The sequence below is a fragment of the Cibotium barometz genome, chromosome 28, assembly GCF_041138505.1.
Source record: "Cibotium barometz isolate CiBa-2024 chromosome 28, ASM4113850v1, whole genome shotgun sequence".
In the NCBI taxonomy this organism is placed as follows: domain Eukaryota; kingdom Viridiplantae; phylum Streptophyta; class Polypodiopsida; order Cyatheales; family Cibotiaceae; genus Cibotium; species Cibotium barometz.
The window spans coordinates 3,918,476-3,944,687 of record NC_141073.1 but is presented as its reverse complement, the minus strand read 5'-3'; the positions used below and the strand labels follow the sequence as shown (position 1 = coordinate 3,944,687).

The window sequence follows — 26,212 nt, the reverse complement described above, 5'->3', positions numbered from 1 at the left end:
TTCCAAAGGACATGCACCACATTGCAAGCAACTCTTGGTCATGTGGAATACTGCAACTCTTCACCACGGAGCTTTCGGCTCTCATAGGCAACTGGGTGTCCATGCTGCTGCAACACTACTCCAAGGCGGCCTCCACTAGCGTCGCGCAGAAAACCATGAAGGGCTCATCCAATCCAATAACCGGAGAATGGGAGCAGGTGACATAATAACTATGAGCTTCTCAAAACAGGCCTGCTCAATCGTAGTCCAACAAAATACCCAATCCTCTGGCATCTATCGGGTGAGAAAAAGGAGAGGACCCAGAAGGTGGTTGACTCTTGACTCAACCGTTGGAATGTAAACTTTGAGTTTCACCCGTTCCTAGAAGCTCGGAAGTTGTAGGGTCTCTTGAAAGGGAAAGCCTTGACAGAGTGTAGAGAATAAACTGAGCACTTGGGCGGATTTTGAGATTGTTTCGCGATGCGTTCCTGTAGGCAGAGGATGAGTTTGATATCGTGGCCAAGTTTACAGACTTGGATATGAAGAACCTATCTTTGGCACGTATTTGCAGAGATTCAGAGAGTTGCAATCCCAAGTGGCAATTGTGTGGGTTTTCTATCCGTGGGTTGACAAGGGAACACAAGCTCCACGTTAAGAATAATCATAGCAAGACACTAGAGGATGCCATCTAGTATGCTAGGATTTATGAAGAGTCGATGGCCAAATTCAGAAAAATGTCTCTGAGAAACCTCAAACCACAAGAACCTTTGTGCACGATTCCAAGCGTAAACGAAAGTTTAAGTCTGAGAAGGATCCACAAGACCAAACCCAGTCTTCTGGTGAACCCAATCCGAAGAAAGATTAGAAGCATCAGCATATCCTCCAAAACATTAGGGAGGACAGGTGTTTCTCTTGCAATCACAAGGGCCATATGAAGATGAGTCGTCCGAAGGCGAAGTCCAAGGCAGCTCATTTGACCCAAGTCATAGGTAACCCTCAAGTTCTTCTGTGGATATTATTAGTTATATTAGAGTGCTTGCATGGAATGTGTTTTGGGCATGCAAGTCTTCAGCCCTAACGACTTGATATGTATGTATAAGTTAGTGTTAGGGAAGACTGTGCACATCCTTTTTGACCCTGCTTGCACTCACGACTTCATTAATGCCACACTTGTGCAGAAGCTAGGAGTGAAGACGCTACCGAGTAATCACATGTATGATGTAAACCTGGTGGCACGACTTGGGACAAGCTTGTGTCTCAGTGACCGATATGTATTCAAAGTTATACATCCATGTAAATTGATAGGGTCATGTTTGTCTTTTGTAATGGAAGATACTCTTGTATTTTGGAGATAGATTTTATGGTCCCACTCATTTTTTGTAACTCAATAGGACTTAATATAATGTATATTTGTTATGAAGTGTTTAAATGTGTTCCTACCCTTTCATTTGATGCTAATTGTGGTTTATGATGGTTAAGTTGGATGTTTGGGGAACACTAGTTTAGGAAGCATCTATACGCGGTTTCGCATATGTTTTCTTTGTTGAGTTAGGTTGTGGTTTTCTAACTAGACGGTTGGTTGATCACAAGATTATTTGCTCCCAAGGTCTCATCCTTTGAGGATAAACCAACTAGGGGAGGAAGAGATTGCCTAACAATAGTCGGAATATTTAAGGATTGGGATAGAAGATTGCATGGTATATTTTCTTGTGGGAGATCCATTTGGACAAGATTTGTCGAATGTGTGGACATGTGTGAATTATATTTCACTATTATTCCAATGGTTTACTTGTAGGGTGGACCGTGACATGGAGTGGAGGTGTAGTGCACCAAGGCTTAGTTGGGAAAGGATTGATCTCCCTGACCCGACTTTACAAGTGTCAAGAAAATTTTATATGGCGTGTATCCTAGTGGTATGGGACATTAGGATCTGCAGCATGTAGAGTTTCTAGGTGTGTCTATATTTTCTAACCTTGCTATGTCCCATCCTTATGGAGGGTAGTTACCCTAAGGTAGACGAAGTTACGCAAGACTTGACAAGGAAATCACAAGGGTAACTTGGATGGGGTTGCTAGGATTGGGTGGGCGAATCTTTTACCCAGTTTTGTGCTGACTGATATGATTCCCTAAGAGGGCTATGTCGGGCTGATGGGCATTTCATTCAGTATTGGCAATAGGTTCAAGCAAGGAGCTCCATTAATTTAGACCACGACTCAGGGATCATTCCACATGTTAGAATGGAAGGTAGTCAATACTTTTATTTGGAACTGGTTCTTGTTTCGTGGTGATAGAGTTTGTGTGTCGGACTCTGCTGAGATTAGGGGAGAAATTTCTTATGTCACAACGCTCCTACAACAGGTTATCTGGAGATTCGACAGACTTGGGCTTTTCTCATCATCCTTAGTCTAATGGGCAGATGGAGAGGGTGGGATCAGGTTTTGGAGGTTATGCTTTGTGCATACGGCTCCACGCGACCATTGCGTTAGGAGAGGTACATCCCTATGGTCGCCATTGCCTATGGTACTATTAAGCATATGGTTCTGGCAGTAGCTAGAATATGTTTGGTAGGGGTTGGGTTAAACCCCCAAATTCCCTCAGACTTTGATAGCTTGAAGGAGCCAGAGTTGTGGTGTCTAATAGTTTTGGGAGTCTTTAAGAGGGAGGTGTGATATCCCTTAGGTACGAGGATTTACCATATCATGGAAAAGATGGATATTATGTTACACAGCTAGTAGATATTTGTTTTGGCGATTTCAGGTTGGAGGATCCTGGAACGGATGGGTATTATGTTACATAGCTAGCAGATATTTGTTTTGGCAATTTCAGGTTTCTAATTCCATGAGAAGTTGGAGGATTGAAGGAAGGTTTATGTTCTTCAAGGACTTGGAAATGTTATGTTTTTTGTCTTGTTCCAACGGTGGTTGTTAGAGGAACACTAGCTTCAGTTGAGCGGGTTCCTTGATACATGGGTATGTGGATTGGATAAACAAGTATAAACCTGATTTCGGAGATAGTTGACGTAGGTAGCTGGTTTCTTCTTCAATTATTTCCACGAGTGGAAATGTCTGACGAATGTTATGTACCTAGTACTAACCCTAGCGGTTAGGGACTAATAGGGGAGCCCTAGGATTAGGGAAAGCAAGCTTGGATAGGTGGCTAAAGTTCAATATTAATAAATCCAATGTTAGTGGCTATTTATGAGTCTATGACTGGACATAGCAGCAAGAAGCACTCTATAAGTGAGTCTTGGGTTATTATTGATACATTGTGGTCTAGACTTGGACCAAGAGGCTTACTCCTCCGCCATGGACGTGGCGGATCATAGGCAGTCTTGCCGAGAGTCCCTTAGGGCAAGCTCAAGTGATGGGATGCTAGGGCTAACTGGCTTGTGGGAGTGGAACATTAGCCCCTAGCTCGGGGGAGGTTTGCAGACATGAACCTACGGTTGGGTGGTTGCCTGCACCCCTCTTATTTGGTTTCTCTAACCTTGTTTGTGCTTGTGTATTAGGTTGAATCCTGGAGGGATCTCACATAAAGCATGTGCATATTAAATGCTGGATGCCATATTTCAGTAGTTTCCTTGTCCCCTTTGTCCTCTCATAACTATATGGCTATGTCTTTGTATCTCATGCAAGAATGGTGGTCTTCATACTCTATGACTCATCACAGAAGGAAGTCAAAACAGCCTCAGATTTTGTTCTGTTGGACATTGAAAAAAGGTACGGTTAGAAATGTGCCAAGAGAGGAAGAGAACAGAGGATAATTTTTTAGAATATTCAGATATTTATTCTAGCAAGCACTACTTACACAGGCCAGAAATAATATAGCTTAACAAAGACAACCAGAAATAATACAGCATTAACAAGGCATGAATCACTCTTAAATCAATGCTACACAATAGATGTTGGGAAAGGTGCATTCATTGTCCTGTCATCACAATAACCTTTATCATAGACAAAACTATGATTATCAATTCAAGCTAATGCTAGGTCATTCCAATTGTCAATGAAAAGCTACGATTCCAATGACACATGAAAACTGCACCTCAGTACCAGCAAGGGCTCTATTTCTGGAGACAGGGTGTGACAAGTCGGTTGCAAGTGTTTGGTGAGGCAGTTCTACAAAACAAGGTGACAAGAAACTGCAAGAATAGCATTGAAAGAAAAATAACCTGTGCTAGCTCCAAGCCATCGATTTCAGTCAACAACGTGGACAGTAGCTTCTCTCCAACGCTAGTCCCTTTGCTTGTGGAATTCTGTTCACCTCCTTCCCTGTGCAACTCTGGCACTTTGTTAGTGCATGATGCATTCCCTTCCAGAAATCAAAACCACTAACACATAATCAGTCTTCCCTACCTTAGCTGGGCCCTACCCCTCCCGTCAATAACATGTACTTAATTATACAAGACCGTGCAACCTTACATGAAGCAATGCATAACCTTGCATAGTGGCAGAGGAGAGGAAGAAATATTTCAAGGAACGCCTCCCCTTTTTTTCAACATTTCCAATAAAGAACACTGTAAGAAACAAATATTGCCATCTTAAACCACTAGCCATCAGCCCAATGCTTTACATTCTTGAGGTTGAAAGACAAATGAAGCACCACAAACACTCATTGCATGCTTTTGGTAAGTTAAATGCACACGCCAAAACTCACTCTCTCCGCTCCTACGGGATACTGGACACCTGGCATTGAATGCATGAACTTCCAATATCTCCATATGTGCCACAATGGGTGTGCTGTATCAGCACAGAAGAACCAACTTGAAGCAGGAAAATCACGAAGCCTTCTAGCCCTTCCAATTAGCATCTATATTCTGATAGTTGAATATGCATGGAAACAGGTTAAAAAAACATTCTTTGCGCTGTAAATTTTAAATGTTATTCCTTCAAGATCTTTCCACGCACAAAGACTTCTAACGCAAAATATGACTAGAGAATGTGACTTTTGTTACTGAAGTTTTGTGCTCATCACTTCCACCATTGTACATTCCTCTTTTTTTCTTTTTTCTTTTTCCGGGGAAAAGATCCTTCAATTAGTTAAGGAAAAAACAGCCACAAAGGGCTACATACAAACTCGCCTCATTTTAGGGCGGGAATCAAATGATCATGAGGGGAAGAGATGCTTCTCTTCCGGCTAACCGCTCTGTGAGGAGAATGCTATCTCATACAAGGGCAGAGGAGGGGGGGGGGAACAACCACACAGTGGTCTGTAATACCAGTGGTCTGTAATACCAAATGGGGTCACCTCCTCTATTTGTGAGGAATGGGCCGGGCCTCCAAAGTCGCAAGAAAGCTTCCCGCCGCTGCTGCATGCGGTCTGAACCTCCCTGTAACTTCCCCCACTGACCGCAGAGGGTGTGAATGATATCAAGCCTTATGCTCTTGATGGTCTCCGCTGACGGAGTGTGGGTACCCTCAATGACCTTGTTGCTTCTAGCACACCAAATGTGCCAGGATGCTATGCTACTGCAGATCTCCCATCTCTAGCATGAGCCTGGCTGCTAGTCGCATGTAGGTGGGTCTGTGAACTGGTACTGTTTGCAATACGATGGTGAGAGATCTGAACGCCTAGCCCTCCCCCATCCCCTTCATAAGCCCCAACCAATCCAGCTTTTGTGGCCCAAGCGACAGTGCCCCATGTGATGATCCGGGTTGATGCCGTGTCCATAGAAAAGATGCGGAGAATTCTCTGCCAAATCTGTTGAGCCTTCGAGGAATCCCAAAGGCAATGTCTTTGAGTCTCCTGGGGGTCACCGCACTGCGGGCAAGACCACTAACTACCAGCCAAGTACCAACCGCTAAACTCCTATGTGGGTGATCTTTCTTGGCCGAAAGCTATCCCACAATCTCTTCCAGAAATTTGAAAGGAAACGATGTGAGAGGCCCTGATGTGTTGCTACTACTAGTGTGCCATCTATCTCCGGCATCTAGATCATGCGGCCTAGCTGCGCAGTATATGCAAAGAAGGGAGCATCCAAAGTCTTCTCCAGTTCTGCTCGATCATGTCAAGTCCACTCTTCTGGATCCCACTGAAGGCACGCGAGAGGTCGGCACTCCCATATCCATAGCCGCCATAATCTCTCCCTGGCCACCTTGGTCGGTGTGCTGGATCAATATGCCATTCCCGTGCCCAAAAACCAATCACCCTCACTCTCTGCAAGGTGCAACCACTAAAATCCTCCAAGGGAAGCTTAGATCTCTCTAGTCTGCCATGGGATCCAATAGAGAAAGTGTCCTCATCTGCTCCGTGGACCGCCACTAGGATATCGTGTCTGGTAAACATGCCTACCCACACTGGGGGAGTCCAGTCTAGGGGAGTCAGCCACTCTTGAGGGATAGCTAAGTCGATGTCAATGCTGAGCCTATCTCTACCCTAGATCCCTGTCAGGCCTCTCTCCTGCACCTCCGGGGGTAATTGCCTGTGGGTGATCCAATCTCCAAGAGACCTGGTTGGTCCCGTGCTCAAAGCACCCCAAGAAACGTGTGGTTGGACCCCTAGCATATGGCCACTAGGTAAACGGATCAAGGGGTTCCAGACCAAAGGTTGTTGAAGCCGCTCCTCTGATGCAATTGGAGCTATCTATCTGAGGGCGGGCCTAAGCTGCACCCAAGCACAAAGTAAGCTGGCTGAAAAGTTGTCCTCAAAAGCCACGCTAAAACCACGGGCTCGCATCTCTCTGAAGATCCATCTGGTACTCTCCGGCCAAGGGCCCCCAAGACTCGGAGTGTGGGCTGAAATCCGGGCCAACAGGAAATCCTTCTAGGGCTCACTACTACTGGGAAGGAGGCCTTTAACAATCAACTTGCCCAGCAGGGCGCGGCACTAAATAGCCGGATCAATGAGGCCTAGCCCCCCTCTGCGACGAGGTTGGATAATCACTCTCCATGCCACCTTGGCCCTGGCTGGTCTCCCATCACTTGCAACCCATAAGAAATTCCGGATCAATCGTTGTACCAGGCCAATACATGCCCGAGAGAAGGCCCAGCACGAAGTGATGTACCACATGGTGGCAAGAAGTGCCCGGTTCGCCACCACCACCCTACCTACTGAAAGAGTGCATAGAGCGGAAGCAATAGAGCACTAGAGTGTGCTGAATAGAGAGTGCAAGAGAGAGAGAGAGAGATACGGAGCAACTATGCTGAATATACTGAAGCAATACAGTCCCAAGCAAGAGACACAAGTAGTCTCATAAGTGAGGGAGCAAAAGATATACAAGGCAAGATACAAGACTGAGAGGCCAGCCCACCTATTTATAGGTGGGAAGTGCTAGCCAACTGAAGACAATGAAGCTGGCCGACTGGGAAAAAACCATACAGGCTGGGAAAAATCCCAGAAAAATATGTAAAATAGGAGCCCACAATCAAGGGCCACGCAAAAGGAAGGACACCAGAAATGGGCAGAAACTGGGGATGAATGTGCTAACACCCCCTCTCAGCACCAGATGCTGAACAAACTCTGAGAAGCCGAAGATGAGGAGCCAATGAAGCTTGAGAAACCGGCTTGGTGAACAAATCTATAACATTCTCCGCTGAAGGACAATACTCCAAACGCAAATCTCTAGCAAGAACCCGTTCACGAACATAGTGATACTATATCTCAATGTGTTTCATATGAGCATGAAACATAGGGTTCTTGGCGATGGCGATGCAACTTTGATTGTCACACCAAAGAAGAGTAGATCCGGCAGGAGGACAGCCAAGCTCCTCCAATAAGAGTACTTGCTAATAGAAGAATGCCATCATCCTTCTTGGTCTGAGACACTGCTGTAGAGGAAGAGTTCTTTGGTGCTTCATCCCGCTTCTTCTTGTGACATTGGGGCAATTTATGACCCTTCTTGCCACAATAATGACACTCAATGTCTTTGTTTTTAGAAGATTTGTTGTTGTCTTTATCCTTGTCGGTATCCTTGGAGTTCTTGTCAGAACCCCCTTTCTCTTTCTTTTGTTGATTCTTCCCTTTATCTCGCGCAGCCAAAGCTCCATCAGGGCCACCAAAGGCGCCAGTCCGCTCCTCAAAGCGAGACTCAATCTGCATAATGGAGGGGAGAACTTCCTCCCAAGTAACTAGAACAAGACGAGGAGAAGAAACAAGAGACTGAAAATATGCATCAAACCTCTCTGTAAGCTTGGAGAGAAGCCAAATAGCCATGTCCTCTGTAGAGATGTCCTTGCCACAAACAGCAAGCTCGTCCCAAAGATCTTTCATCTTCGAGATGAAAGCAGATAAAGATGAAAAGACGAAAACTGATAAGTTCATATGCTGCTTTTCAACGCCAAAATCCAACCCGGAGATTAATCTCGTAGAGATCTGCAAAAGCCTTCCAAACTTCATGTGTAGCATCTGCTGTACACACATGAGAGAGAACAGAATCTTGACAGTTCTTCAACATCAGAAAGAAGAAAACGCGACGATCATTTGCCTGCCAAATATCAATCTGTGCCTGAGTCACACCACCGAAAGCAAGGGTGGGAGGTGTCATGTGCACAGTGTGTATCTACCGTGTGCTACACGCACACAAGACTAGCTTTGAGGTTTGGGGAAGCTTGGAGCTAGGTAGGCTGATTGGCGAGTTGAGTTAGAGATAGACTAACGGGCGGGCACCCAAGTATGGACGGGCGGGCGCCCAAGTGTGGATGCCCGATGACCGGCCAAGAGCCTATAAAAGGGTGGCCAAGGTTAGTCATTAGTCATATATAGAGTCTCGCGTGATTTGTGAGAGCTCTATGGTCAGAAGCCTGGATCTAGTGCAGATGTGCACCTGCTTTATGCAGCCGAGGCCGGTGGTCTCAAGGCCCGCGAGGGTAGCTTCATAGCGGTATGGGACGTCACGAGGTAGAGATTGGTCGGTATGTCCATCTAGTTAGGTCAGCTCGTGGCTCGGTGGGAACAGCCAAGTCTTGTGGGTTTGCCCACGGCTGTCGAGGTTGGGAGGTGAGTCAGGCCTGTACCCCCTTCTTGTTTGTTTGTTTTGTTTGCAGGTTTCGAGTCTTGTACCAGGAGCGTTCTACGAGGAGATCCTATGGGGTTTGACAGTGGTATCAGAGCATGCCTCGTGAACGAGCAAGTTGGTAGGTAGAGAAGATGAGGTCGAAGAAAAGGTACGAGTTCAAGGAGCTTGCTGTTTTTTCTATGCATACTGTTGTTTTTTCAGATTAGTATGTTGCTTTTTCATCCAAGAAACCTGTGATGATGGAGATGGTGGTCTAGAGAGGGTTGTTTGTTTAGAATAAAGACGGGTTGTGTTTGTGCAACTGTTTGAACAGTTTGAAGAGAGAGAAAACAAAAAGCATGTCGGCTTTTGTAAGAGAGAGAGAGAGAGAGAGAGAGAGAGAGAGAGAGAGAGAGAGAAGGTCGCGAGCCGTGTAGTGTAATGCTTGTATGCGCAGCCTGGGCAGGTACTGTATAGCAGGCTGGCAAAGGCGCTAAAATCAGGTGGGCGAAGGAAAAAACGCGAAAGCATACCAGCGTCCGATTTTAGCTTTCGTTTAAAAAAAAAAACATACACTTTGCTTTAGTTTTCTTTGGATTAAACCTTAGTAAAGGGGTTAAAGACCCACTTAATGCTTAAAGGTGTTTTTTTAAAAGAAAACAGAATATATATATATATATATAAACACAAAAGCAAAAGCTCAAGATTGCTTTTGGGGAAGCCTATGTATTCCCCTTAAGCAGGCTTCTTGCCACATATCTCTCAAGTTTTCAAACTCTCAAGTTCTCTAGCACTTTTCTTGTGCAAGATCGAATTTTCTCTCCCCTTGCCCTCTTCAAGATGTCGACCCAAGAATCCGAGTTGGAGCCCCTTATAGAACGTGAAGGCCTGCTGGCTACGGAAGATATCGATGCCGAACTTTTCCACGATTATGTGTCAAAATCAGATTTCCAAGAGTTTAAAGTTGCTCTCGAAGCTTCTTCTTCGGAACGTCAAGCACAAATCGCCGTGCAGATGCAGGCTTTGCAGAACTCCATCTCTCTTTTGACCACTACCCTATCTAGTCTTTCGGATATGGATACCTTGGCATCTGCTTTAGGCCCCAACATTACTCCGGAACAAATCGGGGGCGAGCAAAAGCAGCGTACCAAGGAGATAGTGAACACTTGGCTACATAAGTGGCAAGTCCATTTTCAGTTCCATCCATATGACCATGGGAAAAAGATCCAGTTAGCAGCAGGTTTTCTCTCAGGCAAAGCTTTGCTTTGGTGGAAGGAACTCAATCCTAAGCCAACGACTTGGGCACAACTCGAAGACGTCTTCAAGAAAGAATTCCTCAAGAAAGAGGATGACTATGATGTTGTTGCTCGGTTTACTGCTTTGACAATGACCTCGCAGAACCTCACTTATGAGGTCTATCTCTAGAAATTTAGGGACTTGCAGTAGGGGAACAAGCACAAAAGAAAGTTCTTCGCACCAATGGCTAACACGACTAAAGGAAAGTCTTCAGACCCACCTTCGAAGAATTCAAGTTCGACACCAGCGAAGAAGAAATGTCTCCTTAAAGCTTTGAAGCTCAAGAAGGAGGGACGTTGTTTCATCTGCGAAGAAAAAGGTCATATGCATAACAAGTGCCCGAAGCAAAAGGGTGCAAAGACCAACACAGGACCCAAGCCAAAGGCAGCTAACCAGTTGTCTTTGATAGGTACGTCAGTTACTGTACTTTCTCGCCCTAGTACATGTTCTGATTGTTTGTTCAACTCTAAAGTTTTTGGCTTCCATGATCATCTCCGAGTTTATGAGAAGTGAATGTCCATAGAATCCACATTCTTCTAGACCCTGGTAGCTCACACAACTTTGTTAACTACAAACTTGTGAAAAAATTGGGTCTTGATACGACACCCAGCAATCATACCTATGAGGTACGCCTACCTGCGGGTCGGCAAGTATGGGATCGAAAGGTGGAGATGCTACCAATCCAGATTCAGGACTACAAAGATACTCTAGAATGCTATATTATGCACCTAGAACATGTAGATGATTAGGGATTGAGTGGTTGAAGACTCTTCAAGTCCAGATAGATTGGTCTAGTCATATTTTTTCTTTTCAACATAGGAACACCCAGTATAGTATCTTAGGTGATTGTATACATCCCTCTCAGGGACCTCTTGTAAATACAGTTGATTTTGGAAATATAATGGATTCTTCTTTGTATACCGCTTTCCATTGTGTATTGATTCCACTTTCTTCATTTCTCATACCTTCTATGGATGTCAATGAATTAAGTGTATTTGAAAGCAAAGAATTACAGAAGATACTTGATTCATTTCAAGATGTATTTCCTAAGGAACTGCCATCGGGGTTACCACCTGAAAGGACAATAGATCATCGTATTGACCTGATCCTTGGTGCTCTTCATTCTGTTAGTATTCCACCTTACAGGATGAGCCAAGCTGAGGAAGATGAGTTGGCTAAACAACTCGACGATTATTTGAGGATGGGCCAGATCCGTCCAAGTTAATCACCTTGGGGTGCACCTGTGTTGCTTAGGAGAAAGAAGGACAACACCTGGAGAATGTGTATAGATTACAAGAGATTAAACAAGTTGACAATTAAGAACCGTTATCCTCTCCCTAGATCAGATGACCCGATTGACCGGTTAGCAGGAGCGAAATATTTCAGGAAGATAGATTTACGTGCTGGCTATCACCAGATACGTATTCATGAAAAGGTAAACCCTACCTTATGCCTATTGAATAGAGTGCTTTTTTCCCTGGAAACTAGGCTGTCTTGTCCTCTTAAGGTTAGACTGTGAACAACTTCTGGAGATGCCAAATGGCCATCTCTGTCTTGTGGTTTATGCAGAATTTGGGGCTGATTTAGGATCTCTGCAGAAAGTTCTTCAGTCGCCTAAAAGGGGAAGAGAAGGTAGCTATATACCAGGGCAAGGCATGAGTCTATGTGGGATGGTGTAAGGAGAGCAGAACATCCTATGTGTAGGCACTTGAAGTGAGAGAAGAAGAGGCGGCTGTATGCTTTTTGTTGTGTGCTTTTTGCCAGGTGTACAGGCACATATCGGGGGGACTTCCTCATGTGGGCCAGGCGTCATACAGATGGAAAGCGCAACATGCTGAACAATGCACTGCTAGGGGCAGCCGGAACAGTAGTTCACTTATGTTCATAGCTGGGTGTACAACAGTGGATGGGCGGCCTGACTCATGCACAGGGGTGTTAAACGCCAGTGGTAGAGTTGGGGGTTGCGCAAACTAGGGCAGAAGGCAGGGCAGTTGTGCGACATGTAAAAAAAAAAGAAAGCAAGGGCGTGTTTATTTAGTGGTGGCGTGGAGTGAATGGCACTTCTCTCTGCTTCAATGTGGAGCCTAAGCGACGACACCTGGAGCTGGCCCACATAGATCCTTAGTCATGTGACATAAATCTTTAGGTAATACCGCATCTAAATAAACCCATATATCATAAATGGTAGGAATTGATCTTGGTAACCCTTCTTTTTCCATCTCAATCATGGCTTATCCTTGATGGGAGTGTATGTAGCTCTTTTTTAAGGATGTAAATATGTCAAATGTAGTAGCTGAATTTATTGAGTTCTTGCCTCCAAAATGGATGGGGTTGTCCAAGAAATTGATATGGCAGCATTTATAAAGAGACCATGTGTTGTTCTCTTCCAGTGCAGTTTTCAGTTGCTTCACATCATGAGCTAGGGTTGCCTGCATGCATATTTCATCCTCTTCCAGCCCTTTCCCTATGGAGGCCTTCATGTCATCCAGCTCCTTGTGGAGTTCAGTACATTCCATACATTTGTTTTCAGCCTGCCACAAGGCTTTTAAAGCCATCCAATTCTGCCTTCACATGGGCCTGCATGTCAGCCTCACATTCCCTACATGTGCTTTCAGCCTTCCAGGAGGCTTTAAGGGATCAATTCTGCCTTCACATGATTCTGCATTTCAACCTTCCAGGCAGCTTTCTATCTAGCTCTGTAAGAAGAGGGAGGTCGTCTTGAATAAGACCATTCTTTATAGAGAAAATGGTGCATGAGTTTGGCATGTTTCATCTATAAAATGGTTGTATTTCTTTTAATGGGTATAGTCTTCTCTAAGTATGCAACATATAAAAACCAAACGAAAAATAGGCCCAATCCCAAGATACCTAATTTTCCTCTAACTTACTAGGAACAGCTCCAAACCTTGCTAAAACTGCTCATGGCATGGCAACCAGCTCAAGGTGCTCAAAACTGAACTGGTGCAAAAATTTATCCAAATCAGCTTCCAAACTGAGTCCCAAAAAACAACATTTTGGCTATTGCAAAAGCTTTAAATCATGGTTGTCAAAACATTCGGAAGCAATAAAAACAGTAACCTAAAACAATTGGAAAACACAAAAATTGAAACGAGAACATATCCTGACACCATGTCATTATGCAATATACAAGGTGTGTTTCCAGGCACAAAGGCATAAGAGAGATCAAGTTGATGAATGCACAAGGCTATAATACTAGGAACAAGGCACAATTCAATGCACATGGCATTCCTGGACTTAACAGCAACAATCATGATCTTTTCATTGATATCTAGATAGGACATTATTTGCCAAGGCCAAGCCTAATGTGATGCAACTTTCTAACCAATATCCCAGCTTGCCAACCCATCCTTCCTAACAATGTTGGAAACTCGGGTTGGTTGGCAAGTGCCTCGGGGGCATAGAGCTGATATCCATTTGACTCCATCCTATAACCCAAGAAAATGCATTTCTAGCTTTTGGCATCCAAATTGGTTCTTTGAGCATCTTGAACATATACAAAACAAAACTCTCAAGTGTGCAGCTGAACGTTTCTTACTTGAGTACGCATGTAATGACGTCATCCTTTTTACGGCCTTTATTGTACTCTTGTTAAGAATGTATACAGCCGTGTTAACTGTCTCATTCTAAAAGGATTTAGGAAGATCTCTACCATTAAGCATACTCCTTGCCATCTCGACAATAGCACGATTCTTGTACTATGCAATATTGTGAGCGGTAGTAAGTTGCCGCTTTATGCCTCTTTCCTTGCAGAAACCTAAGAACTCATCAGACGTGAATTCTCCTCCTCAATCTATCCCGAACTGCTTCAATATGATTCAACTCAAACATCTCAACTCTTTCTCCTCTTGAGTAAAAACAAGAGAACAAGATTGGGGCCTTCCCAACACCAAGCAGAGGCCAAGTTTTTCCAACTATGCTTCAAAATAATCTTGAAATGTCGTTTTGATGGGTTGAATTGTTGATCTAGGTTTTCCCATGTTTCAAGCTTGCATGTAATGCCTAGGCGAGTACACATAATAGATTGTTTTCATAATAGAAAACAAAGAACTAGTATGGCAATCCTAACCACCCCACCCCCCCTTCTCTTCTCCTACACACATTATGTTTATTTAGCCCCTTTTGTGTACATGATTTTTGCCAAAATTAAAACTACAGATATGCTAAACAATTCCATTTTGAATAGATTACCGCTTTGCAGCAATTGCATCAGCTTCATCAAAAAAGACTATGCTAGGAGCAGCAAAGCGTGCACGACGGAAGGTTTCTCGCAATAAAGCTTCGCCTTCCCCGACAAACATGGAGTACAGTTCTGCTCCACTGCAAACATCGGAACCAAATCACAGATCTAAAATCAAACAGTCCACCTGAAAAAGCTTTTAAAAAAGAGAAAAAAATGCATATACCTTAAAGAAAAGAGATTTGCTTTCGCAGCATGGGCAGCAGCCTTTACCAAAGTTGTTTTAGAGCAGCCCGGAGGGCCATAAAGCAGAATCCCCCGAGCAGGCTTGAGGCCAAGCCTTGCAAAGGCATCTGCATGCTGAATGGGCCACTCCACCGCTTGTCGAAGCTTTTTCTGATGAAAAAAAAGAGGCCAAAAACCAGGTCACAAAGTCAACTTGTAACAAAGCCACTAAGGGACTTTACACATCATCCCCCGGGCCTCGCCCATCAGACAGGCGGGGTCTTGTACAAGGGAACCACCCACCCATGTACATTGGCTGGCCAAGATCCCCCTCTCTTCTCCCTTTTACGGGTGGGGAGCTAGCTTGTAAAGCCCCTAACTAATGAAGCCAGATCAATAATGCAATAGTTTTGAAAGCCGCATACCACCTTCACTTCACTGAGTCCTCCTATGTCATCCCACAAGACTCTAGGCACCTCTGCAATTGCACCTCTGACTATGCTAGGTCCCACCTTCATGTGCGCCTGCTCCCAATCCTGCATTATGATGATTTCTTGCACATCACCTTTATCTGAAGCCTGCATAGTTCTCCTGAGAGCGGCCATGGCGGCTTCACGGCATAAAGCGGCTAAATCAGCTCCAACATAACCATTGCACATGTTGGCTACAGATTTCAACTTCAGGTTTGTATCCAATGGGAGACGACTTGCATGGAGCTGGAACACAAGATGACAGATTCACAAGGATGCAAAGCTAAAAATTCCATCAATAAAATAGGCAAAAATGGGAAACGCTGGAACATAAGATATTGGAATGGATGCAAAGCTAAAAAATCAATCAATAAAATAGGCATCAAGTAAAGAAAGAGAAATGACATGTTCAATTGGTAAGCCAAAAACATCATTCTTAAGACTCTGACACTCACTTCCCTCCACTCAACTTGAGAGGTTAAGGACTTTAAGGTGTGCCTCAATAAGGAATCCAGGCTGGATACAGATTAATCCCCGTGCATATTCCCTATGTAAGAGTCATTTCAAAGACGTGTGTCGGTATGTGTGATGTTTGCGCGTACATACATGTGTGAATGTGTGTGTAGAATGAGTATCACTATTGCAACACTTCACCTGTAAAATTTCATAGCGTTCTTCAGCGTTAGGAGCTGTAATCTCAATCTCTCTGTCAAAACGCCCAGGTCTCCGAAGTGCCGGGTCAATGGAGTTGATCCTACACAATTGTTCACTACTACTTCAGCAAATAACTACTAACGATTTTGTTAGCCCCTTCAGAATTGACTCAGATAGATTCTATATGGACCTGTTTGTAGCGGCTACTACAACCACACGTGACTCACTCGAATACAATTTCTTGTCGTCCATCAATGTCAGCAGTTGTGCCACTAACCTTGCCTCATGCTGCCGTCTGAATGATACATAACACACATGCAATCAAGCTTTTAACTTAGGCCATTATGTAACAACAAAACCTGAACTCACCAAATAAAAAACATTTCAACATGGTATGAAAATCCCACATGTCAAACCCTGTTAAAGAACAATCTAACTACTAGAATCTGAAGGGGGCATCATTATTAGTATCCACAATCCGATATGCTTTCCTAGAGCTAGATTTAACATAAACTAACAAGAAGAAGTGTGCTCAACAGTTGACAAGGCTGTAGTCAAGCTAGAAGAGCATTTGCATCTGCTGGGAGGCACCGCACTCAGGTGGGGCGGAGAGGTGGCACCGCCAACCACACAAACATCTTGGCATCTAACCATCCAAATGCAAGACTATACAACGTGTGGTTATACAAGAGAACACTCACAAGGATTCACAAACATCTTGGCATCTAACCATCCAAATGCAAGACTATACAACGTGTGGTTATACAAGAGAACACTCGCAAGGATTCACAGCACAAAACTTAAATACTCAATTTGCATAATAACAGATAGAGAAGGATATTGTATTATTGAAGCGATACAATAGATGGCAAAGCCCCACACCCTAGGATTAGGGTTACAAAGGAGAAAGCTAAGCAGGATGAAAGATGTCCATCATGGCTACTATGTGTGCAAGTGATAAGAGAGAGAGAGAGATAAAAGCTCTAGAGAGAATATGTTGCACAACTCAATAATCTTGCTAATTGATGATTATTGTATCGGCAAGTACATACTAAAAACCCACGGTCTCTGCGAGGGTGTGAGCCAGGCTCTAAAACGAGAGCGTATGTTTGTGCATGGCCTCGGAAGGACCGTTTCTTGTTCACTTTCCTCCAGGTGTATGAGACTGGTCGGACAGGCTATTTAGATTCATTCGACGAGTCCGGCATCAACAAACTACTCCGACACTTCTTTTTAGGTAACCTATCTTCATTCTTGCATTGCGCTGCACTATTTGGCTAGCAAGCCCTTGGAACTTTGTACATATTTAAATACTGCAATAATATACTTCAGTATTGATGGGAGGGTCAGCCCATTCATGGCCCCAGTGGTGGTGTACTGTGCAGTACTTGTGTAACTATTTGGTCCTCCATGCTCTTTTCACATGATAGAACTCATGCCCGGACACATGGACAGGATGATGGACACATGGAAACAGGGTTCCTAAAGTTGGAATTGGAAAAAGCACTCAACTGGGTCAAAAAGCAAGAAAAAGCAAAAGTAAAACTTTGTTGACCAAAAAGCTGAGGGCACCGTTGGAAAGAGGGCATCGAACTGGATCAAAAAGCTAAATGCAGCTTTTCTCCAGGGCCAAAAAGCATGCCCTTGAAGTTGTAAAAGCATAAATCAAGAACTTTGACTATTATCAAAGCAAAAGCAAGAAAATAAAACAAAAGCCAAGTGGAAAAAGGCCAAAGCAAACCGTGGTTTAAAAACAAGCAGGCATCCCCTCGAGTATTTAAAGAAGCATGCACCCTCTAGGTGGGTCATAGAAGAACTCTTGGAGAACTCGGAAAAGAGACTCATTACCTAACTTTCTCATCTCTACCGGCAACCACCCTTGTAGCCTCTCCTTAGCCGGTGCTCCACCACTTCACCGCCTTTGTCAGCCGGCACTCCACCACTCTGTGCCTCTAGTCGGTGTACTTTGCCGCTGCTGCCGCCTTCATCAGCTCTGTGCACCACCAGCAGCGGCAGCAAAAGCCTGTGTCGTCGGCTTCATTTGCCCAATGCACCGCCAGCGCTCTTGTTTGTTTGCGCCGCCAACGCTCTTATTTGTCTGCGCCACCTCCACCCTCTGGCTGCGCCGCCCTTGTGCCACATGTAGCCGGTTCTGCTACTGCCTCCCGTCGCTACCAGCATCAGTTAGCAGCATAGCGCCGCCAAAAGCGTCAACATAACCGCCGACCTGCCGCCCTGAAGAGCCTGCATTGCCGGCTCTTTACTTTGTGCACAATCTGCAGTCACCGCCTCAACCTTGTGCGCTGCTCTCTTCCCTAAAAGCACCGCTGTTGCTTCTGCCCAAAGCACAGTAGCCTTATGTTGCCTCTATCTGCAACATCCTTCCCCTCAAAGTATTCCATTTGAGCATCGCCAACTCCTCTAAACCCTCAAGAAGGAGGGGAGTTACCTTGTGGAGACACTATCTAGTTGTGAACACTTCTAAAATTGTTTTCGTCCGGATTGGATTGAGAACAAAGAGCTTTTGTGGATATTTGGGAATATCAAACATTGGATTTCGGTACTAGCTCGGTGTTAAGTCTCTTGTGTATCATCCTCGTGGGTGAGCTCGGCATCAGTTATCTTGTGCCTCAACATCGATCTCAGCCCGATCTCGACATCGACACCTTTGTTTGATATTGTATTCATTTGTTGTATTGGTCTTCGCTGTTGGGTTTTACGCTGTGTATGCACCCAGAGGAGTGCTAGTGATCATCAGTAGATTACTGGGGCACTTTTTACTTCAGTTAGTGGAGGTTTTTTCCCCCAGTTTAGCCTAGTTTCACTTATATTCAGTTTATAGGTGTTTTGGTCCACCCGGCACATTTTATGGCCGGACATGTGAACACTTATCTTTAGGGTCACTATTATGTGGCTATTGTACTTCACTTCAATTATTAAGCATATACAAAAGTCGTGTTCTCTCTCTCTCTTTGTTTCCACGCCTGCTTGAAGCTTCTGTAAACCCTAACTCTAACACTTCATTGCCTTCATTTGGTATCAGAGCCTTGAAGGCTTGCCTTGCCCTGCCCGTACACAACCAAGTTTTTGTTGCTGCTGCCCGTACAGCACCCGTACATCACTGCCCGTACACCTGAGCGCCGCCTGCAGTATTCGTACAGCTGCTCGCCTGCAGCAGCTTCCGTACCAGTTCGTCGCTGTCAGCACCCGTACCTGTTCCGTACAGTCAGCGCCGCCCTCCGCTTCTGTTCCTGTCAGCGCACGTGTATCAGCTTCGAAAGACTGCGCCTGTCAGCGCCGCTGTACCTGCTACGTACGTCCGTGCCTGTAAGCACCAACTGTCACCTGCGCAGAGAGCCGTGCAGCATTCAGTGCTGCGTACCTTCTGCTATACCAATCGACTGTACTTTCTGTACATTCGACTGAAGTTTCAACACTGTACCTGCTTCGACTGTACTTGCTATGCCCAATACGACTTCCAGACCTGCAGAGTACCTGTTCGCATTGTTCAATACAGTGCTTCGTGAGAGTACATCCACTGTACTTCAACTGTACCTGCAGTCTGCTCAGTACAATAAACTGTACCTGCAAAGTACAAAAATCATTCGCATTGAAGTGAACTTGTACCTGCTAACATCACACTGTGGTAAGCATTGCAAGTTTTGAATATTGGGCATTTTTATTCTCTCTATGAAATTCTACAGGCACAACAGGCAGATTTTCTAGCAAAGAACTATACAGGTTTTTTGCACAGTTTGGGTGCAGTAAATTTGGGCATTTTTGGGGCATTTTGGCATTGTGTACGCCATTTGCTGCTCTACTCAGTCATTGGTGCATTGAGCTGCACATTCAGAGGATTGAGAGTGCAGGCATATTTGGGTGAACTGTATTCAGTGGAGTACAGTTATTTTCAGGGTTTCTGCTATTGGGTTTTTTGATAAACAGGTACAACATTGTGCGTAAGCATAATGGCAAATCAACAGCAAAGTGATGTATTCACATATTTGTCTAAGGAAGACAAATTGGATGGCACGAACTACTCCTTGTGGAGTTTTATGCTAAAAAATGTGCTTGTGGCAAAAGGTCTTTGGGATTTTGTTAGTGGTGATGAACCACGTCCAGGTCCATTGGCTCCAGAGACTCCTCCCCAAGGGGGTGCTCGTGGACGAGGACAACAGGTACAAGCTCCAAGACAGCCATTGCCTGTTCAAAGAACAAATGCTCAAAAGACATGGGATGCCAGGGATGCACAAGCTTTGTCACTCATTGCATTGTCAGTACAGAGGTCCATTATACCTCATATTCGTTCAGCTGGCTCTTCACAGAATGCATGGGTGACTTTGGAGCAGATGTATGCTGCTCGTAATGAGGCTAGGATCTCATTTTTGAAAAGAGAGCTGGAAAATCAGAAAATGAATGAAGGAGATGATATGTCTAGCCACTTAAACAAGCTGCAGGATTTGAGAGAGCAACTCATCAATGTGGATGAGATTATTCCTGAGACACAGCTTGTGTCCACCATCTTGCACTCTTTGCCAAGATCTTACTTGGCTTTTCATACCTCTTTGAACCTCAGCATGAGGAATGCTGTTGAACCCCTCAAGTATCAGGAACTTGTTGCTCTCTTACTACAAGAGGAGCAAATGAGGATATGAATATGAACACAAATGCTGAACAAGCATTTACTACAAGTCAAAAGGGGAAAGGAAAAACTCAGCCAAAGAGTTCAAATCAAAATTCAGGTGATGGTGGTTCTTCACAGGATACCAAGAAAGGTGATGGACAGCCCAAGAAGAAGGGCAAATGTCATTACTGTAAGAAGCCAGGTCACTACATCACGGAATGTAGGAAGAGGATTGCCAAAGAAAAGGCAAAGGAAGCTGGGATGTCTGTTAATGATGCTTCTAAAGCTCCTCCAGAGACTGCTTCTTTTGTTGAGGACAGGGATTACTGTTTTTATACATGCAGCTATGATGCCTCTTGGTCTTCACAGGCACTCAGTTTGACAGAGCATGCATGTACTTGGTATTTTGATAGTGGTGCCTCAAAGCATATCACATCTCGCAGGGATTTGTTTAGTCATGTTGGCCCTGCCCCTGTTGGCAAAACTGTTCAGTGTGCCAACAATGCTTCATATCCAGTTCGTGGCATTGGGGAGATTCAGCTCACAGCCATTGATGGCTCCATTCTCCGCCTTACAGATGCCTTATATGTACCAGGGATAAAGAAGAATTTGTTGTCCATTTCTTCTTTAGCACATTGTGGTATGCAAGTCCACTTTGATGATGATAAATGCATGGTCAGAGACAAAGCTAATGCCTTGACCTTGATGCTTACTGGTACATTATGTCATGGACTTTATCAGTTAGATGCATTTCACCCAGTGGATCAGTCTGCTTATCATGCATTCACTCTTACTCCAGCTATGATTGATGCGGAGTTATGGCATGCTCACATGGGGCATGTAAATTTTGGTAGTCTTATGCTTATGCAGCGACATAACATGTTTACAGATCTACCTCTCATGGAGAAGCCTCCAGATCACATTTGTGAAGGATGTATTTTGGGAAAAATGCACAGGTTTTCCTTCCCACGTGATCAAGCTCTAAGAGCAACTGCAAAGTTGCAACTTATACACAGTGATCTTTGTGGTCCCATGCAAACGAAGTCATTAGGTGGTTGCTTCTATTTTGCAACATTTATTGATGACTTCTCTCGTATATGCTGGGTCTATCCTTTGACACACAAATCACAGGTATATGATGCATTTTTGGCCTTTGTAGCACTTGCTGAGACAGAGTCAGGATGCAAGGTCAAGACTCTCCGTTCTGACCGAGGGGGGGAATATATGTCACATATGCTGAATTCCTTTCTTGGGAGTAGAGGTATAAAACATCAGTATACTACTCCTTACACTCCACAGCAGAATGGGGTTGCAGAAAGGAAGAATCGGTCACTCATGGAGATGGCCAGATGTATGCTAAAGGCAAAAAGGCTACCACATATCTTTTGGGTGGAAGCAATCATGCGTGCTTGTCATATTTTGAATCGATGTCCCACAAAGGCATTGGTTTCTATTACTCCTTTTGAGGCTTGGCATGGCCGCAAGCCTTCTGTATCGCATTTTCGTATCTTTGGGTGTCTTGCATATGCACACATACCCAAAGAGTTGAGGAGGAAGCTGGATGATAAAGCCACAAAATGCATTTTTGTTGGGTATAGCCGTGAGAGCAAGGGCTACAGGTTATATGACCCACTATCCAGGAAGATATTCACTAGTCGGGATGTGATTTTTGATGAAAAATCAGAAATATCTATGGCTGGTTATGAGGCAAATCAGGCTGAAAATGATGTGTTTGAAGGTCTACTACCTATGGAATTTCATTCCACAGTTGGTGATCCAACTAATGAGCGTACAGGACAGCCAGCAAATGATGTAGGTGGTGCAGAAATTCAGCAGCAAAATGAGCCAGAAGCTGAACCACATATGGGGCAGCAGGCACCACAGGTCAGACACATACCTAGATGGTATTTGAGGACATTACAGGACAGCCATTTAGAGGGTCCTCTTGCTGGTCGTACTCGTAGGGAAACAAGGACCAATGAGCATGCACACATCATGGATTTGAATCTGGTTATGGCAACCAGTTTACAGGATGATGAAGAGCCTGATTCATTTGTGGATGCACGAGATAATGTGCATTGGAACAAAGCCATGCAGGATGAGCTTGATTCTATTAAAAGGAATCAAACATGGGATTTGGTTGATCTGCCCAAAGGCAAGAAAGCAATTGGTACTAAATGGGTCTATAAGTTGAAAAGACATGCAGATGGATCCATTGACAGGTACAAAGCCCGTCTAGTTGCAAAGGGCTATGCACAGAAGAAGGGCATTGATTATGAGAAGACATTTGCTCCTACATCCCGTATGTCGACACTTAGGTGTGTCATTGCATTGGCTGCACATTGTGGTTGGGTTGTTCACCAGTTGGACATAAAGACTGCATTCCTACATGGGGACCTCGAGGAGGAAGTTTATGTATTTCAGCCCATGGGATTTGCAGAACATGGTCATGAGGGGAAAGTTTGCAGGCTGAAAAAGGCCTTGTATGGTTTGAAACAAGCTCCACGAGCTTGGTATGCAAAAATAGATGCTTTTTTACTCACTCAGGGATTTGTGAACAGTCCATCAGAAGCCACTCTGTATGTAAAGAAAGAAGAGACAAATCTGCTGGTCATCAGTCTTTATGTGGATGATCTCTTGCTCATGGGATCAAATGATGACAAAATTGCAGCTTTTAAGGAGATACTGCAACAGACATTTGACATGTCTGACTTGGGGCTTGTACATTACTATTTGGGCATACAGTTTGTGCAAGATAACAGAGGCATTGGGTTTTTGCAATCACGTTATGTTGCTAAACTTCTGGAGAAGTTTAAATTTCAGGATTGCAAGCCTATTAGTACTCCTATGGAGCCTGGGATGAAACTGTCACTACAAGATGACAGTGTTTCCTTTGATACCACTACATATGCTCAGGCTGTTGGGTGCCTTATTTACTTGTGTAATACAAGGCCAGATATTCAGTATGCAGTCTCTCAGTTGAGCAGATTTATGCACAGCCCGCGGTTGTCACATTGGCAAGCTATGAAGCGTGTATTCCGTTATTTGCAGGGTACCTTGTCTCTTGGATTGCTTTATCCTGAGGGGGGTGACATGCAGTTATACGCTTACAGTGATTCATATTGGGCTGGTGATTTTGATACCAGACATTCCACTAGTGGAAATTGTTTCTTTCTTGGCTCTTCATGCATTTCTTGGCTAAGCAAGAAACAGACCACAGTGGCCACTTCGTCTTGTGAGGCAGACTACAGAGCAGCCTACACTACTACTGTTGAGTGTGTTTGGCTGCGTCGTCTCATGACTGATATGGATATTTCAGTGGAGGAGCCTACATCTATCTATACTGATAGTCAGAGTGCCATTGCTGTGGCCAGGAATCCTGTGTTTCATGCTCGCACGAAACACATTGAGATTCACTATCATTTTGTTCGGGAGAGACTCCAGGCAGGAGATATCAGTCTGATCTACTGTCCTACAGATCAGAATGTGGCAGACATCTTCACCAAAGCATTACCACGTCCGAAATTTGAAGCATTCCGCAGTGCTTTGAATTTATTTCCTTTTGGTGGATGATGTACAGTGATCACATATCACTCCAGGGGGGTTTGTTGGGTTTTACGCTGTGTATGCACCCAGAGGAGTGCTAGTGATCATCAGTAGATTACTGGGGCACTTTTTACTTCAGTTAGTGGAGGTTTTTTCCCCCAGTTTAGCCTAGTTTCACTTATATTTAGTTTATAGGTGTTTTGGTCCACCCGGCACATTTTATGGCCGGACATGTGAACACTTATCTTTAGGGTCACTATTATGTGGCTATTGTACTTCACTTCAATTATTAAGCATATACAAAAGTCGTGTTCTCTCTCTCTCTTTGTTTCCATTGGTGCTTGAAGCTTCTGTAAACCCTAACCCTAACACTTCATTGCCTTCATTGGCTTGGAGAAGCCCGTGGATTGTTCTTGAAATAAATACTTGAAGAGGGGGCGGGACTTGTTCCCCACTCAGCGTGGTGTACCATGTGAAACCCCTATTCCCATATTTCTCTCCCTCTTCTCTCTCTCTATCTTTATCTCTCGTACATGTGGTTGCATCTGTCACTGCACGCTCCGTTGGGCTTACAATGGTATCAGAGCAGGATTTCTGTTGAAGAAATCTTTTCTAGGGTGACAAAACCATGTCGAGAGTTGAGGGAGACCAAGGGCCTCAAGAAGGGAACAACTACGAAGACAGCCCAGAGCATCCACAAGAGATCCAAAGCCGCCGACTGTCTCTCATGAGATCACAGTCATGACATCAGCTGAATATCGAGAATTTCAAAAGTTCAAAAGGTATCTTCAAGATGAAGAGTTCCTAGCTTGGAGAGCCAAGAAGGAACAAGACTACAAAAGAGCCCGGATGTTCGAAGACTTTATCAAAGATCAGACTACCAATCCAAAGGTGTGGAAGCCGCCAAAGCATACTTACGAGGAAAAGGAGTTTCCTTTAGAGAAGAACCCAGAGCCACCCGATCCATCACTCATGGAGGACAGAGAGAAGCTACCCCTAGACCCGCTCTATCAGATGCAGCCTCTTCTGGCCAAGTAAAAGAGAAGAAGGCAAAGGAGCCTTCAACCGGCAAAGCAGACTTCAAGCCAGGAGAGAAAAGCATGAAGTTTGATACCTTTTATGGAAAGCGAGATACTCAGAAAGTTCTATCCTTCATCAAACAGTTTGACGCCGCCTTTGGAGGCGAGAACTTCTCCGAAAAGTCCAATCTCCGCACGATCCGATGCACTTAAAAGATGCCGCCTTGAATTGGTGGCTAAAGGTGGTCCAAGAAGGGACCGAACCCACCTCATGGGCTGATTTCAAAACCATGTTCAACAAGAAGTTCCTTCCCGCTACCTTTGAGGCAAATGTACAAAAGGAATGGGATGAGGTAAAGCAAAAAGCGAGAGAAAGTGTGGGAACATATCTTAATAACTTTTCAGCCGCCTCATTGAAGTTTACCTCATATACTCCTATCCCACCATTGATGGAAATGCGACACTTTGTCAATGGATTGCAACCAAAGCTTTATCAAGCAATCTATCTGATGGGACCTAAAACCTTGGAAGAAGCCCGAGACAAAGCCTTGCAAGCCAAAGCTCTATATATGCCTTGGATGGTGGGCAAATCAAAGAATGAGAATCGAGACACGTCCTAGAAGAAGAAGTTCAAAGGGGGATCTCAAGCAAGGAACGAGCCATACGAAAAGAAGAACAAAAATGAGGATAAACCCCCATTGTACCAAAAGAAGCTATCCTACAAGCAACTTGAGGATTATGTCAAAGAAGGTAAATGTTTCCTATGTGGAAAGAAAGGACATATGGCTGCAAAATGTCCTGATAAACCAAACCAAGAAGCAAAATTGCCCAAAGTAATGCAGTACCTAAAGAACTTCAAGATCAAGACGATACTCCACCAGAGAAGAGGCAACTCTTCAAAGCTTGGGACAAAGTGGCAAACCAACCAGTACTTATACACTTCAATAGTGGTGCTACCCACCACTACATCCATCCATGAGTGGTTGAAGCCATGAACCTCCCTCCGGGTAGGTTCGGAACTCCTATTACAGCAAGTGCCACTTTTGAAGGAATGTGATTTTGGGTATGCCTTGGCATAAGAAGATAGATCCGGCCATTGATTGGATTGGAAATAAGATTAGGTTTTATTTTAAAGGCAAGAATGTAACTTTTGATGTAGGAGTTGAGGGGAATTCCATTCCCCTCAACTCCATTCCACTCATTAGTCATGTACAAGTTCCTAAAGCAATAAAGCAATCTATTTCCTTGTACTTGATATTATAAGAGATC

The 26,212-nt window shown here is 44.3% G+C and overlaps 1 protein-coding gene across 5 annotated transcripts in view; it reads right to left on the bottom strand.

Annotated features, from left to right (window-relative positions):
- CDC48B (cell division cycle 48B) overlaps nt 1–26,212 on the bottom strand; it is a 79,773-nt gene that overhangs the window by 2,168 nt on the left and 51,393 nt on the right. For 3 of the 5 annotated variants that reach the window (XM_086821941.1, XM_086821942.1, XM_086821945.1), the window contains exons 5-10: nt 15,945–16,049; nt 15,755–15,854; nt 15,059–15,346; nt 14,632–14,801; nt 14,417–14,545; nt 4,151–4,250 (exon numbers count right to left, since the gene is read on the bottom strand). In XM_086821941.1, coding sequence (XP_086678067.1) covers nt 4,151–4,250; nt 14,417–14,545; nt 14,632–14,801; nt 15,059–15,346; nt 15,755–15,854; nt 15,945–16,049 — 892 coding nt within the window. Of the gene's footprint in view, nt 1–4,150; nt 4,251–14,416; nt 14,546–14,631; nt 14,802–15,055; nt 15,347–15,754; nt 15,855–15,944; nt 16,050–26,212 lie in introns of all 5 variants that reach the window. The other 2 variants (XM_086821943.1, XM_086821940.1) reach the window with 1 other exon arrangement.